Source organism: Ochotona curzoniae, unplaced genomic scaffold, assembly GCF_017591425.1.
Source record: "Ochotona curzoniae isolate NIBS_2020 unplaced genomic scaffold, NIBS_Ocur_1.0 contig_50, whole genome shotgun sequence".
Classification (NCBI taxonomy): domain Eukaryota; kingdom Metazoa; phylum Chordata; class Mammalia; order Lagomorpha; family Ochotonidae; genus Ochotona; species Ochotona curzoniae.
Window position 1 is genome coordinate 5,698,745 of NW_024466446.1, and position 14,902 is coordinate 5,713,646.

Genomic DNA, 14,902 nt, shown 5'->3' on the forward strand with positions numbered 1-14,902 from the left:
TGGGATGGTTCTCCCTTCCAAAAACCACCTGCTCTCCACTGCCAACAGCTGGCCCAGGGAGAAGAGGCTTCCACGGGGGCTATTCCCACTCTGATTGCACCCAGCCCTCCCTTTTCCTGCTCTATATATACCTCCGATATATCGCAACACTCAATTTTGTCAAGGGCCAGTTTACAGTGAAGTTGGCTGATGCCACCAGATCCCTGTCTGCAAACAGGGCGTTGGGGCTGGGGGAAGGGTGGGAGGCCAGTAGCACCCTGCCCTATGAGTCACACAGATGGACAGAGAGGGCAGGGCAACAGAAACCCCTTCATGGAGGGAGACTGTCTAGAGTCTGCAGGCACTTCTGCCAGTCCCTCATCATTCATCACACAGGGTATTTAGCTCTGGGCACGCCAAGCAGAGCCTCTACTATGAGGAGTAGGGGAGGAGAGGGCAGACAAGCATGACATACAGACTTAGGACAGCCCAAGTAGATGAAGATGTGTGATGAGTGTGGACTTTATTCAGGGTGATAAGTGATGGGATTCAACCCTAAAACCAACTGACTCAACTTGGGGAACCTTTGTAGAATGCACACCAAGTGCCAGGGTTCCACCTCCCCGGGCTGTGCTTTCTGATGCCCAGAGCTGCAGAATGCACCTGCTGCCTCCAGGGCTTCCTTGTACCCTCCTGAGTCCACTGCTAGGCAGGTGCAGCTCATGAGCTGGACCTTCTCCCCTCCCTCTGCCCCACCTCCAATCCCCGCCCCTCTGTACACTCCTCTTGTGACTGAAAGGTTTCCCAGTAGCTGCTCAGTCTCAGAAGGGTGGATGTACTCTGGATGTGTTCCTGGACTTGGGAACAGCCACTCTGCCCTCAGGGGTGCCCATGTTCTCCCGTCTTGGGCATTTGCAGGTGATGTGAGAGCTGGCTCCAGGTCACACAAAGGGAAATAGAGTAATGGCGAGCGCTCAGCTTTTGCTCTCCCTTCAGAATCCACATCAGACATTGCCTCCTCCAAGACGGCCTTTGGGATGGCTCAGATCTCACCTCTTCTGGCCCCTCTTTTCTAATCTACTTCCTTTTCTGTCGCTGTATGCTTCACAACTTGGCTGTGTCTTCCTCTTCTTTTCAACACTCCTACAGATGGAGACCAGCATGAACACAGCAGGTGTGCACCTGTGAGACACAGCCTGGCTGGTTCCTGGCAGGTGGATGTGGCTCTTTCCAAGGGCAGTGAGAGGCAGCAACCAGGCAAGGGGTCCAGGGAGCAAGTGACTACAAGTGCAGGCAAGAAAGAGGGTACTTTTTGGGCTGTAGGAGAGAAGGCTTGACACATTGGCCATTGCCAAGGGTGGCACAGACCTGATCGTCCTAGAATGGAAGCCCCCAAAACGGGGAGTGAGGCTATGAGTGGGGTGGGGGAGGACATGGTGGTACCTACTACGGGCAAACAGGCAGGACATCCAAAGAGGAGAATAGAGATGTTCTGCAAACCCTCTACTCTCACGTCCATGACAAGCCCACTCAGGTGCATCCTGGGAGTCTGGAACACCTTCGCATAATCTTTCTGAAAAGGCTCGTAGTGCAGCTGTGAGGGCAAGCAAAGTGGAGGAGCCAAGGGGCCAACGCAAAGTGCTGTGGGAGACTTGTGGGGAACTGCAACTGGGGATGTCGGTCTCAGCTCCTCGAGGGGAGAGGACTTCGAGCCAGCTTGTGAAATACAGATAAGACCTCAACACACCAGAGGCCTCTGGACAAAACCCTACAGGTACATACAAACTCGGGAACTGCAGGCAAACGAAGTAACCCAACTGTTTGGAATCAGAAAGCAGGCAGGAAATAACTTAGCTACCATCACAACCTCGGAAGTGACAGAGGCCAGTTCCCTGGGGTACAACTTGCAACGTGGGGGCATGCTGACCAGCACTGCTGGTGTGGGGATGCTTGGTTCACAGAATCTTTAAGGTAATAAACTAGAAATCCAAGCTCTACCAAGCTCTCCTTTCAGCAGGCCAATGCCGAGGGCAGAGGAGCAACCAGTTGGCTTCAGCCCTCACCATTCCCTAATTTACAGCACTGGCTGCTTGCTTCTTCCATCAGTCTGAGATGATGAGTCTCGACTGAAATTTTAACCTCATGATGGAAAACACAGGGTCCATGTCACACACAACCATGACTCAAAAGGAGAATGTCTGAGTGTGACACCAAAAAGTAGCCTTCCCCCTGCCACTCTCTCCAGGGCTCATCTGGGACTTGTCTGACAAATGATGGTCTTCCCCGCTCTCATGTTTGCAAAAAGAGGTACCCCTCCCTCTGTCCCCCCACTCTGTCCCCCCAATCCTGCACACGTTAGGCACTCGACATGCATCTGCTGATTGAACCAATGACTACAAGCACCACCTGCTTCTGGGGAGGAAGTTGGTGTCACTCTCCTACCTGCTGCGCCACGGCCCAGAACACATCTTCCAAGTGGGTGGCAAAGCCCTCACTCAGCCACTCCTCCGTCCAGTCGCGGGCGCCTATGGCCAGGCCAAACCAGGCGTGAGCAATCTCGTGGCAGAGGCGGGTCCCGCAGAGCTGGCTCCTGCCCGCCAGGGTGCTCTGAGACAGGAAGACGATGTGGGGGCTGCGGAGGATGGGGGGTGGTGAGAGAAAAACAGACAAGAGTCTTGTTAGAGCCTGTCCTCGTGGTTACCCTGAGGGGCAGCCTCCCCCAGTCTTGGCCAGCCTGTCATTATCGTATGCATGCCAGATCATGACCATTCGGGTTTGCGGCTCGGGTGCGTTCAGACATCAGTAAAGTGGCAGTTTATGATCTTGGCAAGGGTTCAGGTGGCTGTTCCTGCCAGCAGATGTCTCCGTCATCAGGCGGCAGTTACCTGGAATAAGTCACCTGCATTGAAAAGTTTTACACTGGGAGGAATTACAAGGCAATGGAAGCCATTTACTCTGAAATCTGGGCTGTAACAGAAGAGCAGGTGTGAGAACGTGAGAACAGCCCAGGCTGTTGGGAGAGTGATCAAAGATGATTCCAGTCACAAACCCCAAGCAGCTTACAAATCGAGAAGTCATGCAGAAGGACAGGGGAAGAGCCAAAAGAATGCAGCCCAAACTCCCCGCACCCCCATTTCACCCTTGGGAGTTGGTGCAGGAGTTAACTAAGCGATGCTGTGGCTAGGCTGACTTTCCGCGGGACAAGGATAGCCACGGGCACCTAGCAGAGTCCCAGGGCATGACAAAGCCACAAGGAGGGTGGTGTGAATCAGGGAAGGCTGGGAATCATCCACGCAGGTGTGCTAAGGGCCCCAGGGCTGGCACCAGATGCGGAGACTTCTCTAATCTCATTTTCCATACCTTGTTTTCAAACCCCAAATACCCTCGATTATAATTGCGTGCATGAAGTGGGAGGAAGTCGGGGCTGAAGACAGAAGAGGCCAACAGAAGACCTCCTAGGTTGTGGCCTTCAGCGTTGATCATTTAGCCAGGGCTTGTTCACAGCCTTCCTAACAAAGAACTCTCAGCTCTTAAAAAAAAAATCTCTCCTCCATTAATGGAACAAAAGCAATTGTGAAACCTCCGACTTCAGAAACCGTACACACCGGTTCCTTCTGTTTGCCGTCATGTAAGCTCTGCACAAGCCAGGACTGTGTGTGTGCAGCCTTCTCTTCCGCCCCCATGGAGGGGCCGCCATTAGGGAAGGCCCCACCTAGCGCTCCCTTGCACAACGTCCCCCATTCAGGTCAGAGATCCAGCTGTAATCGCGGCAGTCCTGGCTGCCAAGACAGACAACTTTCATGTGAAATAATAACAAGGCAGGCGCCCAGACCAAAGGGCACCTGCCAGGCTCCCCGAATGCTCCACCAGGAACCCCAGACATTAAAAGTATGGTTGGGGTGTTTAAGACAAAGGGGGCGCCATGCAACAGGCCTCGAGATGGGTCAGGGTATTAACTCAGATAGGAAGAAGGAGGGAGGAAGAAGAGGAGAAATGAAGGCAGGCAGGGAGGGAGGATGGGTGAACAGATGGAGGGGAAGAAGGGAGGAAGAGAGGGTGGGAGGGAAAAAGGAACAGCAAGGGAGAGGGACGGAAGGAAAAAGGGAGAGAGAGCAAGAGAAAGGGAGGGAGGGAAAGAGAATGTGGGAGGGAAACGGGGCGGGAGGGAGGAAAGAAGGCAGGCAGGCAGGTGGGCAGGAGGGAGGGAAGGAAAGCGGGAGGAAGGGTGGAGGGGCACAGGCAGAGAAAGAGGGAAGGGCGGAGGGGGCACGGGGCACTGAGAGGTACAACTGAGGAGACAAACTGCAACCTGGCATTTTCAAGCGAATGACCCCTGGCTCCGGCATGTGCAGTGCTACAAGAAAAGCCACAGAAATGTACCGAGTAAATAACATTCCAGACATACTGTTGGCAGCGGCTCGCCCTTGTGGCTAAAATAAAACAGAAGGAACTTCAGGCCCCAGAAACAGGCTCAAAGACAAGCCTGCCCAGGAAGGTCCCAGCAGCCAGAGAGAGAGAGGCGGACGTGCCCACCTGGTTACAGATACCAGATGGCTGCCTGTCTACCAGAGCCAGGAAGGCTACATGGACATGGCAGGGGAGAGCTGTCTGCCTCTCTGTCCCAGGTGGAAGCCTCGCCCAGACCAGCTTGTCCAAACCCAGATGTACGAGGGCCTGAAGGAATGTGCTAAAGGTGGCTGTGTGGGGTAGCATCTCACCTTCCTGCCTTTTCATTCCCCTCCACCACCACCACTTGAGCAGCCACTGCTGCCCGCCCTAGGCTCCCTCAGCCCCACCATCTCAGTGCTCTGGGGACACCACCCTGACCCCCAGGGCTTCTGGGGGGGTGCTCGGGACAGCACCCAGCATGTTGGGAATTCATTCCAGATTCCCACCTTCCATTTGCAATCCTTTTTTTCAAGCTCAGGGTAGATGTATTTCCGACTATACTTTGAGAAAGATGGCCGATTCGACACCCCTTCACATACACACAGCAGACAGGAAGCAAGGGTCAGGTTGACAAAGATGGTGTTGCTATAGATGATCCTGCTATGGTGGAAACCGAGAGCATCTCCCTAGACAGCACGCATGAGCTGAGACCCTGACTCCAAGCACCAAGCTGTCTGGCTTGTTCAGGTTGGGTTTTATCTACGGGGTACACTGAGGTTATTTCTCCACTACTAGGAAGCAGCTCTCTCTCTTTTTTTGTATTTCTTAATTTGAAAGTTACAGAGAGAGAGAGAGAGAGAGAAAATAAGGTGGGTGGAGGAGCGAGAGAGAAATAACAGTAAGATCGTCTACTCAATGGTTCACCCCCAAGATGGCTGCAATAGCCAGGAAGGCCAAAGCTGAGAGCCTGGAGATGCAGCCAGTTGCCCAAACATTTGGACCATCCTCCACTGCTCTTCCCAGGCCATGAGCAGGAACATGGATCACAAGTGGGGCCGCTGAGACTCAAACTGGCATCCATATGGGAAACTGGGGTGTGGCAGGTGGCTTCACAGATGTGCCAAGGTGCTGGCTCCTGGTTTCTTAAAATGAAATAAAAAACAGAGTGATGTTTTGGTAATTTTTCTTAGGCCTTCCCCCATTTTAAAAACAGATTTATCATTATTTTTGTTTTTTTACTGGAAAGTCAGATTTGCAGACAGAAGGAGAAACAGAAAGATTTTCTGTCTGCTGATTCACTCCCCAATGGCTGCAATGGCTAGAGCTGAGCTGATTTGAAGCCAGGAGCCAGGAGCTTCTTCCAGGTTCCCCACATGGGTGCAGGGTCCCAAGACTTTGGGGCCATCCTCTACTGCTTTCCCAGGACACAAGCAGGGAGCTGGATGGAAAGTGGAGTAGCTAGAACTCAAACCAGCACTTACATGGGATCCCAGTGCTTGTAAGGTGAGAATTTAGTTGCCGAGTCATTGCGCTGGGAGACAAACTGCAACCTTTTGAATCTCAATGTCAGAATTTCCTAAGTTAAGGAGACTTAAAAAAAATATATATATATGTTGGGCCTGATGTGATGGCTCAGTAGCTAAATCCTCACCTTTCATGTGCCAGGATCCCACATGGGTTCCAGTTTGTGTACTGGTTGCTCTACTTCCTATCTAGCCCCTGCCTGTGGCCTGGGAAGGCAGTAGAGGACAGCCCAAAGCCTTGGGACTCTGAGCTCATATGGGAGACCTGGAAGAAGCTCCTGGCTTCTGGCTTTGGATTAACTCAGCTCCAGCCATCGTGGCTGTTTGGGGAGTGAACTAACGGAAGGAAGATCTTTCTTTCTCTCCTTCTCTCTTCAAATATGTCTTATAATAAAAATAAGTACATCTTCAAAAAAATTATATTTATTTGAAAGGGAAAATTACAGAGAAAAAGAAAGAGTGAGATCTTCCATCCACTGGTTCGCTCCCCAAATGGCTGCCATGGCTGGAGCTGAGCTGATCCAAAGCCAGGAGCCAGGAGCTTCTTCTGGGAAGGACACTGACTTCTTTTTCTCCTTTTCTTTACTTTTGCTTCATTCTTTCCTTCCTTCCTTCCTTCCTTCCTCTCTCTCTCCCTCTAATTTAACTGCTCTTCTCCAGGAGTAAGCAGAGAAAGGTGTCATCAGTTTCTTTGGCTCACTTCAAGGAACAGTATTTAAACATCCTTTCACCAACAGATAACCTACTGCAAGCCCACTCTGAATAAATGAACTTCCAGAACCTTCTACCCCTATCCGAACCTTGGTGTACAGGTCTGTGTGTCCCTGTTCCTCCCCCTACCTCACCAAGCCGGGCTCCCCACTCATTCCCATGTTCTCACATCCCCTGTTCACCGGCCTGAACAGCCAGCTAGCTAGTGGCTGATCAGTCTTTGCTCTGACAGGATCCTTTGGGAGATAGGAAGGAGGGGGGCAGGGAGGTTCTTTCTTTATTCCCTCCCCAGGAAAAAAGGCTGTGTCAACAGCATCTACAGATGCCGAACTGTTGATGGATCATCATGGCAGAGGAGGGGCTCATCACCCCGTTGTGACATCTTCATCCTGGGGAATGATTCTTTCTGCTCTGTTTGTTCTCAACGCGCAGTTTCTCATACTTCCTCAAGAGAAGGGTGGGGAGGTGCTGCTGTTTCCCATCTCAGGGAGCACAAGCCCTCTAGCCTGTGTCTTCCAGGGTACACTCTCTCTCCCGCTGGGAGAGGTGGAGGAGCAGCGTTGCCAGGAGTCCCCAAGCAGGCCATGAGTTCTCGTCCCCTCCCCCAGCGCGCCTCCTCTGGAGACCACCGGCGTGGTGGAGGCTGGCTGCCTCTTCCAGAGAGGAGGAGCGGATTGTGTGTCTTCCTGCCTGGCTCCTAGAGATTAAAAAAAAAAGGTTGCGTCTGGTCTCAGGACAGTTTCTCAAGACTGCTTCTTTAAAGGCTACCTCACCCGCCCGCATTAGAATGGTACGTCCTTGGTTAATTTGAAACATACTCAGAGCAGACAAGGAAGGAGTGCCTTCATTACTCCCCGGAGCTGCTCCAATCCTTTCGGGAGGAATTCAATTTGGAACGGAAATGGAGAATTTCATCAGATCTTAAGTAGGAGCTGGTGTGTGATTTATTTCTGCTTTTTTTTTTTTTTTCTTTCCAGGGAGACTTGACCAGTGGGGCCCATCTTGCTGTTCAGGGAATGAGCCAGCACTTAGCAGCTCCAGCTGGAGGCTGTGACCACAGTCCGGTCAGGACAGGCTGCACAGGGTAGAACTGAAAAGAACAGGAAATTGCTTTTGGTTAAGAAGAAACCCACCCCCCCAAGCCACCCCTCCCATTATCCTGGAACAGATCTCAATGCCCCTCCCTCCCTAACACAGGGAGTGAATCCACTTTTCATATAGATCCTTGAGAAGTGTCATGCAGATTTGGGCTTGAATCTGTTAAGCTTGAATGTCTCGTGGATTCAGTGTTGTTACCAACTGCGGCCACATGTGGAGTCCAATATCCTGTGATGGAGAGGGAGGAAGAAGGAGGCAAGGAGAGGCACACTGGTCCTTTGCCCTCCAAAATCCAGCTGGCTGGACCTGGGGAGTCTGCAAATCACGAGGAAGCAACTTGTGCTGGTGCGACCCAAGGCCTTGTCGTCTCAGCTGGGCAAATGGCCGGAGGTTTCTCTTTCCTTTCTTAAGGTGACGGAATCAATGCCAACACTTTCAGGCGTCTGCAAGCTATCCCTCCAAAAGGCTCGTTTGCTCTCCCCAGGCTGTGGCCTAACACGGGACGGCACGCCTGCTGTCTCGAGGTACAGGGGGTCACTCAGGTGACTTCTTGGGGCTCTGAGATCACTCGGTGGGGAACACACATCTTGCATTTTCTTCATCTGCTGTGCCATTACAGCCCACTGGCAGGATCTCTAAACTGGGTTACCTAGATGAATTTTGGCTGAAACTGCCACGGGACCTCAGCAGAAAGGGCCATGTTCCTTCCTCATGTACCAAGAACATATCTTAGTTTTGCTATGTGCTAGGCGCTGCATTTTACATATGTCATCTCAATGACTCTTGCAACCCCAAGAGATAGCTTTTCCCCCCACCCCTTTTTTTAAACAGTTGATGAAAGTGAAGCAGAGACAGAGAAAAGGGGGCCTGCCCAAGGTCACATGACTCGCAAGGAATGGAAACAGCACGAGAGTACCCAGACCACCAGGAAGCATCAGGACCCAGCAGGGAAAGGGGCGCCTTCTTCACCCGGAAGCCCTGTGACTTGTAGGCTCCCATGGCGTGACATCCAGTGGTGCAGCTAATGGCTGTGGTCCTAGGAGCTCTATCTGCAGTCCACTGAAGAGAAGCTGCTGTCACGCTCTGGGCCCTTGCTTCCCGGCCGTGCACCACAGCCAGAGCGGCCAAGGTTACCAGGCTTTCTAACCAGCACAAGCTTTGGCTGCTCCCTTGTGAGGAAGAGAGGTGAAGGCAACAGGTGTGGGGAGCACCATGACTCCTCTGCTGATGCCCCTCCAAAGTGGGCCCCTCCCCACTTCCCCACCTCAGGGCCCAGATGTCTCTCGTCCCATCCTCTGCATCTGAGCCGAAAGGTGTTCTACATGAGCAGCCTCACAGATGTTCCAGTGTGTGACTCCGGAAGCCCCAGAGGGGCCGCACACCAGTCGGTCTCCCTCAAGACTGATAGTTCTACCCAGGAAAGATGGGTGAAGGCAGGGCACAGACTCAAAGGGATCTGGGAGCCAGGGAGTCAAGGAGATAATGAAATCAGGGAGAGATGAGACAAGATGACAATGCTAAGGAGAGGAGATAGGGAGATGGAAGAATTAGATAGGCAGATGGGGAAGGTAACGAGATGAAGAGGGATATAAAGTGATGAAATGGGAAGTGGGCATGGAGGGGAGTAGGGCCAGGCATGAGAGGGGTTCGCCGCCGGATGAGAAACGCAGCCAACGAAAGGAAGAAGCAGGAAGACAGGAGATGAGAAAGCACGGAAGGACAGAAAGGAGCTTCAAAAATGGCTGACAAGCTGAGGAAGTAAAGCCGTACGCAGTCACAGGGAGCAGCAACAAGAAGGGCAGCACAGTCAAGAGTTTTCAGAACCGAGCTAGAATATTTTTTTTTTAAGGCCACGGCACAGGAATTCCAAATGTGTAATCTCTAGCTTTGCCGGGAAGTTACCTTAGCACAAGCGCCGACGGTTTTATCTTGTGTGGATTTAATAATGGATACTGTGTTCCCCAGGGCCCACTGGGGGCACTCTGGGGACACGGGGACTTCTCCAAGGAAGAGTGTAGATGACAGTGGGAAGGAAGGTGGGGGCTCCCTGTGAGGAGAGAAGGACAAGCAGGGGTGCTGTGACACCCAACGCTACTGCCGGCATCACAGTTGGGTTTAGTGCAGGTCTGGGTAGACCGCTAATGGGGAAAATGGCAAAGCAGTGGCAGTGACACAGCTTTAGGAAGAGGGACCACCCATGACTCCACTGTTGGCTCAGCAAACACTTGGGCACAAGACTCTCATTTCCTCTGGGCATGACCATGTCTGCAGACCACGCTGTGTGGACTCCAACCCACACACTACATGAGGAGGTGTTACAGTGCTCAACTTCCCAAAATTACGCCACCCCAGCTCGGGCTGCCCTGCCTACTCTAAGAAGGTGGCTGTTGGTTGGAACATCCACAAAGTGCAATCAGGCTGAAAGTGGTCATTCTGGGTTGTACAGCTAAAAAATCAGAGGCAAAAGCAGTTTTTGACAAAACATTCCCACTAGATTTCTACTTTCTTTCCATAAATCCTTTTTTTTTGAAAGGTTTACTTATTTTCACTGTAAAGGCAAATTTTACAGAAAGGAGGAGAGATAGAAAGATCTTTCATCTGCTACTTCATTCTCTAAATGGCTGCAACAGCTAAGGCTGCTCTGATCCAAAGCCAGGAGCCAGGAGCCTCTTCTGGGTCTCCCACATGGGTGCAGATTCCCAAAGCTTTGGGCCATCCTATACTGCTTTCCCAGGCCACAGGCAGGGAGCTGGATGGGAAGTGGAACAGCTGGGACACAAACCAGTGCCCATATGGAATATGGAATACCATCACACCAGCCTACCCTCTCCGTGAATCTTTAAAATACACGTTTCGCTCAAGGAGTCTAAGAGTCTCCCAGATGAGGACAAAGAAATAATGTTTGCTTGAAGTTACTGAATAGTCAGGTGACTACACATCTAGGACCACAGGGACGTACTCCCTCCCCCACAATACACGACATGAACAAATATCTCTCAGGATTGAACGAGTCTTTCGAATCCTCCTCGAAACGACGCGTGGACCCAAGAGCTCTGTGTTCTCTGCGAGATCTGACGAACTCTTCTGGTAAGTAAGTAATTACCAATTAACACATGTTGGCAACCTCCACTGGAGCACATGAATGACAAAATGTGATTCTCTCCACTCCCGGTTCTGCCTCCCCAACCAGGGTGATGATGTTTGTTCCCATCAAAAGAGCTAATAAAATTAGCCTCCACTGTGATACGGGAGAAATTCTTGATTTAATAAAATAATATATTTTGCTTCGTTCCCAGAACAGCAGTAAAATGGTACAACAGAGCGAGGTAATAGCTCATCTTGTTGGTTCTCACTGCCAGGACCAAAGTTCTGTCGGGGATGGCCATGTGGAAGCTAGGAGAACTCAGCTTCAGGAACAGACATGCTCAGGCGGCTTGCAGCCACCCTCAGCAAGATTGCCCTGCCGGATTCCTTTGAAATACTCTCTTCCAATCCATGCAGCAAGTCTTCCCACGTTCCCAGTCTCAAAAAACGCAGCCGTGGGGATTTCCCAAATCGTTCCGGGGAAATTTAATTGACAAGGGAGGCACGGTTGGTTCCTACAACTGAAGGCAAGCACCCTAGGCCCATCAGGGCAATGGGGAGAGATTGGAAGGCTAATTGTAGCCAGAATAAGGTCCCTGTGCCATGCTGAGGGGCTGGAGCTGGTGAGGGCACACGTGAAGCAGAGAGGCTAGGCACGAACATATCAGAGGCATGGCCAACTGGCTGACAGAGGGTTCTGGGAGCACAAAGTTGGGAGAAAAGTACATGTTTTCCCTAGCTACTCAGTCACTTTGGGTAGGGATGAGCACTAAAATGCCTTGGAGAGTCTGGTGCCGTGGCATCCAATATGGATGCCTTTTCAAGTCCCGACAGCTGCCATTCTGACCCAGGTTCCTGCTAATGCACCGGGGAAGGCAGTGAGATGGTCCAAGTCCTTGGGTTCCTGAACCCATGTGGGAGACCTGAAAGAAGCTCCTGACTTCAGATCAACTTAGCTCTGGCCATTGCAACCATTTGCGGGAGTGAACCAGCAAATAGAAGATCTGTTCTGCTAGCATGGATCAGAATCACCTGCAGGTAGGGTTGCTAGACACACACACACACCACCACCACCACCACCACCCCTACTCCACTCCACCCCACTCCATCTTTAAGTCAACCTTGAACGTCAGCTCAACAAGAAATCACTTTTAATACATGTGCCCTGTGGTGTTGGCCGCACCTGGCAACTCTACTTGGAAGGCTTGTCGAAACATAGGCCTGAGCCTCAACCTCCCCCAGGAAAAGGAAAAGGAATTCCGTAGGCCTGGGCAAGGCTCGGGAATATGCATTTGTCACAGCGCGGGAGCTACTGAACTACACTGAGGTGACTGCATGGCATTAAAATAATAATAATTGTCAAAGTTTATTTACTCTTTATTCTGAGTTTTATCTAGAAATCCAGATTTTCCAACTGTTTGGAAAAAGGTAGTTTATTTTTTTTTTTCTTTTTGCCACACTAAGCCAGCCCATACACTTATGCCGCAGCTCCAACCTGAATAGCAGGTGTTTGTCTCCAGCGTACCTGGTCTCTTCCACTTTGTCTCGGTCCTCACCACTTTGGTCTCCTTACCACCATCTGCATCCAACTTGTCATTTGTAAAAGTGTGTGTGTGTATTTTCTGATACCACGGTTAAGAGAAATGTGAACTATTTCTCACACCACTGTCCTAATATCAGAAGCAAACCAAGATGGAGTGTTTCCTACTGGCTGTACTATCTGTTCTTACTCAATATTCTCTGCCCAATCCCTGACAGGCATTTGGGTTTAACCTCTTGGTGCGGTGCCTACAAAAAATTGTTTCGGTCTTATTTACAGCTGTAAAATGATTCTGCCAACTCTGTGTCATCAATAGGACCAGGGCGCAGCCCGGTTCGGGTTAGTCCCTGCAAGTTCCATCTTCCTAAGGGTTTAATTAATTAGTTTTATCATATTTCTTGAAATCCAAACACAGTTTCAATTATTACTAGCCACTAATGGATTATAATGAAGGCAGAGCATGTTAACTAAGCAAACAACTGGCACGTTTGTTTAAAGTGTAAACAGAAAAAAAAATTCATGAATTAAATGAATGAATTCACCAATTGTTCTCCCCAGGCTGTAAGGGAGCAGTCAGCAGCCACAATGTATATCACCACCTTTGTTAAAAGGATTAGCTTGTTCCAGTTGTCTTTATCCGGTGGAGATCTTCTTAGTGGTCACTTACCAAGTAAATGTCACTCTTAATTTCTGAAAGTACTCGTCTGTATTATTAACAAGTGGCATTAAGGATAAGGGATCACGGGGCTGGGCTTGGGGGAGCAGGATGGGGAGGTGGCTTGTAAGTAATTGGGTTTTTGAAAACAATAGGAATATTGCCTCATCTCATAGTCCATGGCAAAGATGGTGCTCAACGGAGACAGCCGGGGCTTCAGATTTCCCAGGGTGGTCTTAGAAAGCAGGCGACAGATGGTCATCATCAGAAGGTATTCAACTTCGCACTCCTCTTTAAAAGGTAATAAACTCCAGCGGGAACAAAAATAAACAAAAAGTTGTGTCCTCCAGAGCCTCCTGGCTTTTAACAAACTTTTTCATGGAGCATTCCAGGCCCCGCGTGTCTCTTCTTTTCCTATGGAAGGCATCGGGTTTAACTGGACGACCACACCTAACGCCCCTTTCTCTGCATGCCATCGTCCTGCAGCTGTCTTCCCCATGGTCAGCAGGCAGGCAAGGACGACACAAGGAATTCCTTCCTGTTGCACAGCTCTCCCTTCCCATGTCCCCCTGGGCTGGCTGCTTTAGTGTGATCTGAAAGGCACCTGGATCTGTTTGGAATGAATTCAGCCACAGGTAGCAGAAAACACGACGGATGCTGGCAAACATGGGAAAGATTTTTCTTCTTTCTCACAACAAGAGCGTTGGAGCAGTACGGGTGCTGAGTGTTATGGCTTGGTGACTCATTAATGTGGGCAGAGACGTGGCTCTAAAACAGCCTTCCTCTCTTACCGTGACCATGTTTAATCTCACGACTCAGAGGTCCAAACTCCTAGCATGGATTCCATGTCCCAAGTACGAGAAATGTGCTGGGAGTGTGCCAGCAACACTGACCCCCATCAGGGGAAAGGCTGTTTTTCTCAAAAAGCTGACAGCCAGTTTCTACATTAACTATTAATCAATGTAAGGCAACAACGCAGCAACAACCCTTGGTGTCTACCTCCCACATGGGTGACATGGGTACAAGCTTCCAGGCCATCTTAGCCAGGAGCTGAATTGGACACAAACTCACGCACATACATGATGCTGATGTCCTCAGGGGAGGCTTAACCCGCTGCACACATGCCCGCCCCTACCTTGGCATTTTCTACTTCGCAGCAGATGTTGGACAAAGACTTGGGTCATACAGGGCGAGGCAAAGCTCCCTAAAATCTCTTCCTCACACGAAGACCATTTCTTGGATCATCTTTTAGAGCCTAAATACTTTAGGAGGGGTCACAAGGAAGAGCTATCCCACATATTTTTCTAGATACAAGGCATTCTAAACACACGTTACTAAGGAAATCTCCGAGACATATGCCACCCTAGGCTGATGCCGCCTGGTATCTGGACTTTTATTTTGCATTTTTATCCTCCACAGATGAAGAAAACCATTGAGGCTTTTTTTTTTTTAAAGAAGTATTTATTTTTATTTGAAAGGCAAGGTTACAGAGAGAAGGAGAGAGAGGGAAAGATCTCCCATCCGCTGATTCACTCCCAAAATAGCCACGATGGTTGGAACTGAGCTGGTTGAAAGTCAGACACCAGGAGCCTTCTTCCAGGTCTCACATGTGGGTGCAGGGACCCAAGGACTTGGGCCATCCTCTGCTGTTTTCTCAGGCCACAAGCAAGGAGCTGGATCAGAAGTGGAGCAACCAGGACACAAACATATGGGATGCCCATTTGGGATTCTAGTGCTTGAAGGTGAGGGTTAGCTTGCTGAGCCACAGCGCTGGCCTCTAGAGCTAGTATTATATACAAGCTGACTTTGAAAGCTTTGTAGAGAAGGGGAATCAAAAGATAGGATTATTTTGCAGCTGGAATGATGACACAGTATGTTAAGTGTCAACCTGGGTTGCTGGCTTCTCATATAGGTAATGCTTCA

At 50.4% G+C, this 14,902-nt stretch overlaps 1 protein-coding gene across 1 annotated transcript in view; it reads right to left on the reverse strand.

The window, feature by feature from the left end:
- The window catches only part of LOC121162057 (aminopeptidase O (putative)), a 261,196-nt gene that overhangs the window by 133,552 nt on the left and 112,742 nt on the right, over positions 1 to 14,902 (reverse strand). Inside the window, exon 5 of the mRNA XM_040988871.1 lies at positions 2,422 to 2,611. Within this exon, the coding sequence (XP_040844805.1) occupies positions 2,422 to 2,611 (190 nt within the window). The remainder of the gene's footprint in view (positions 1 to 2,421; positions 2,612 to 14,902) is intronic.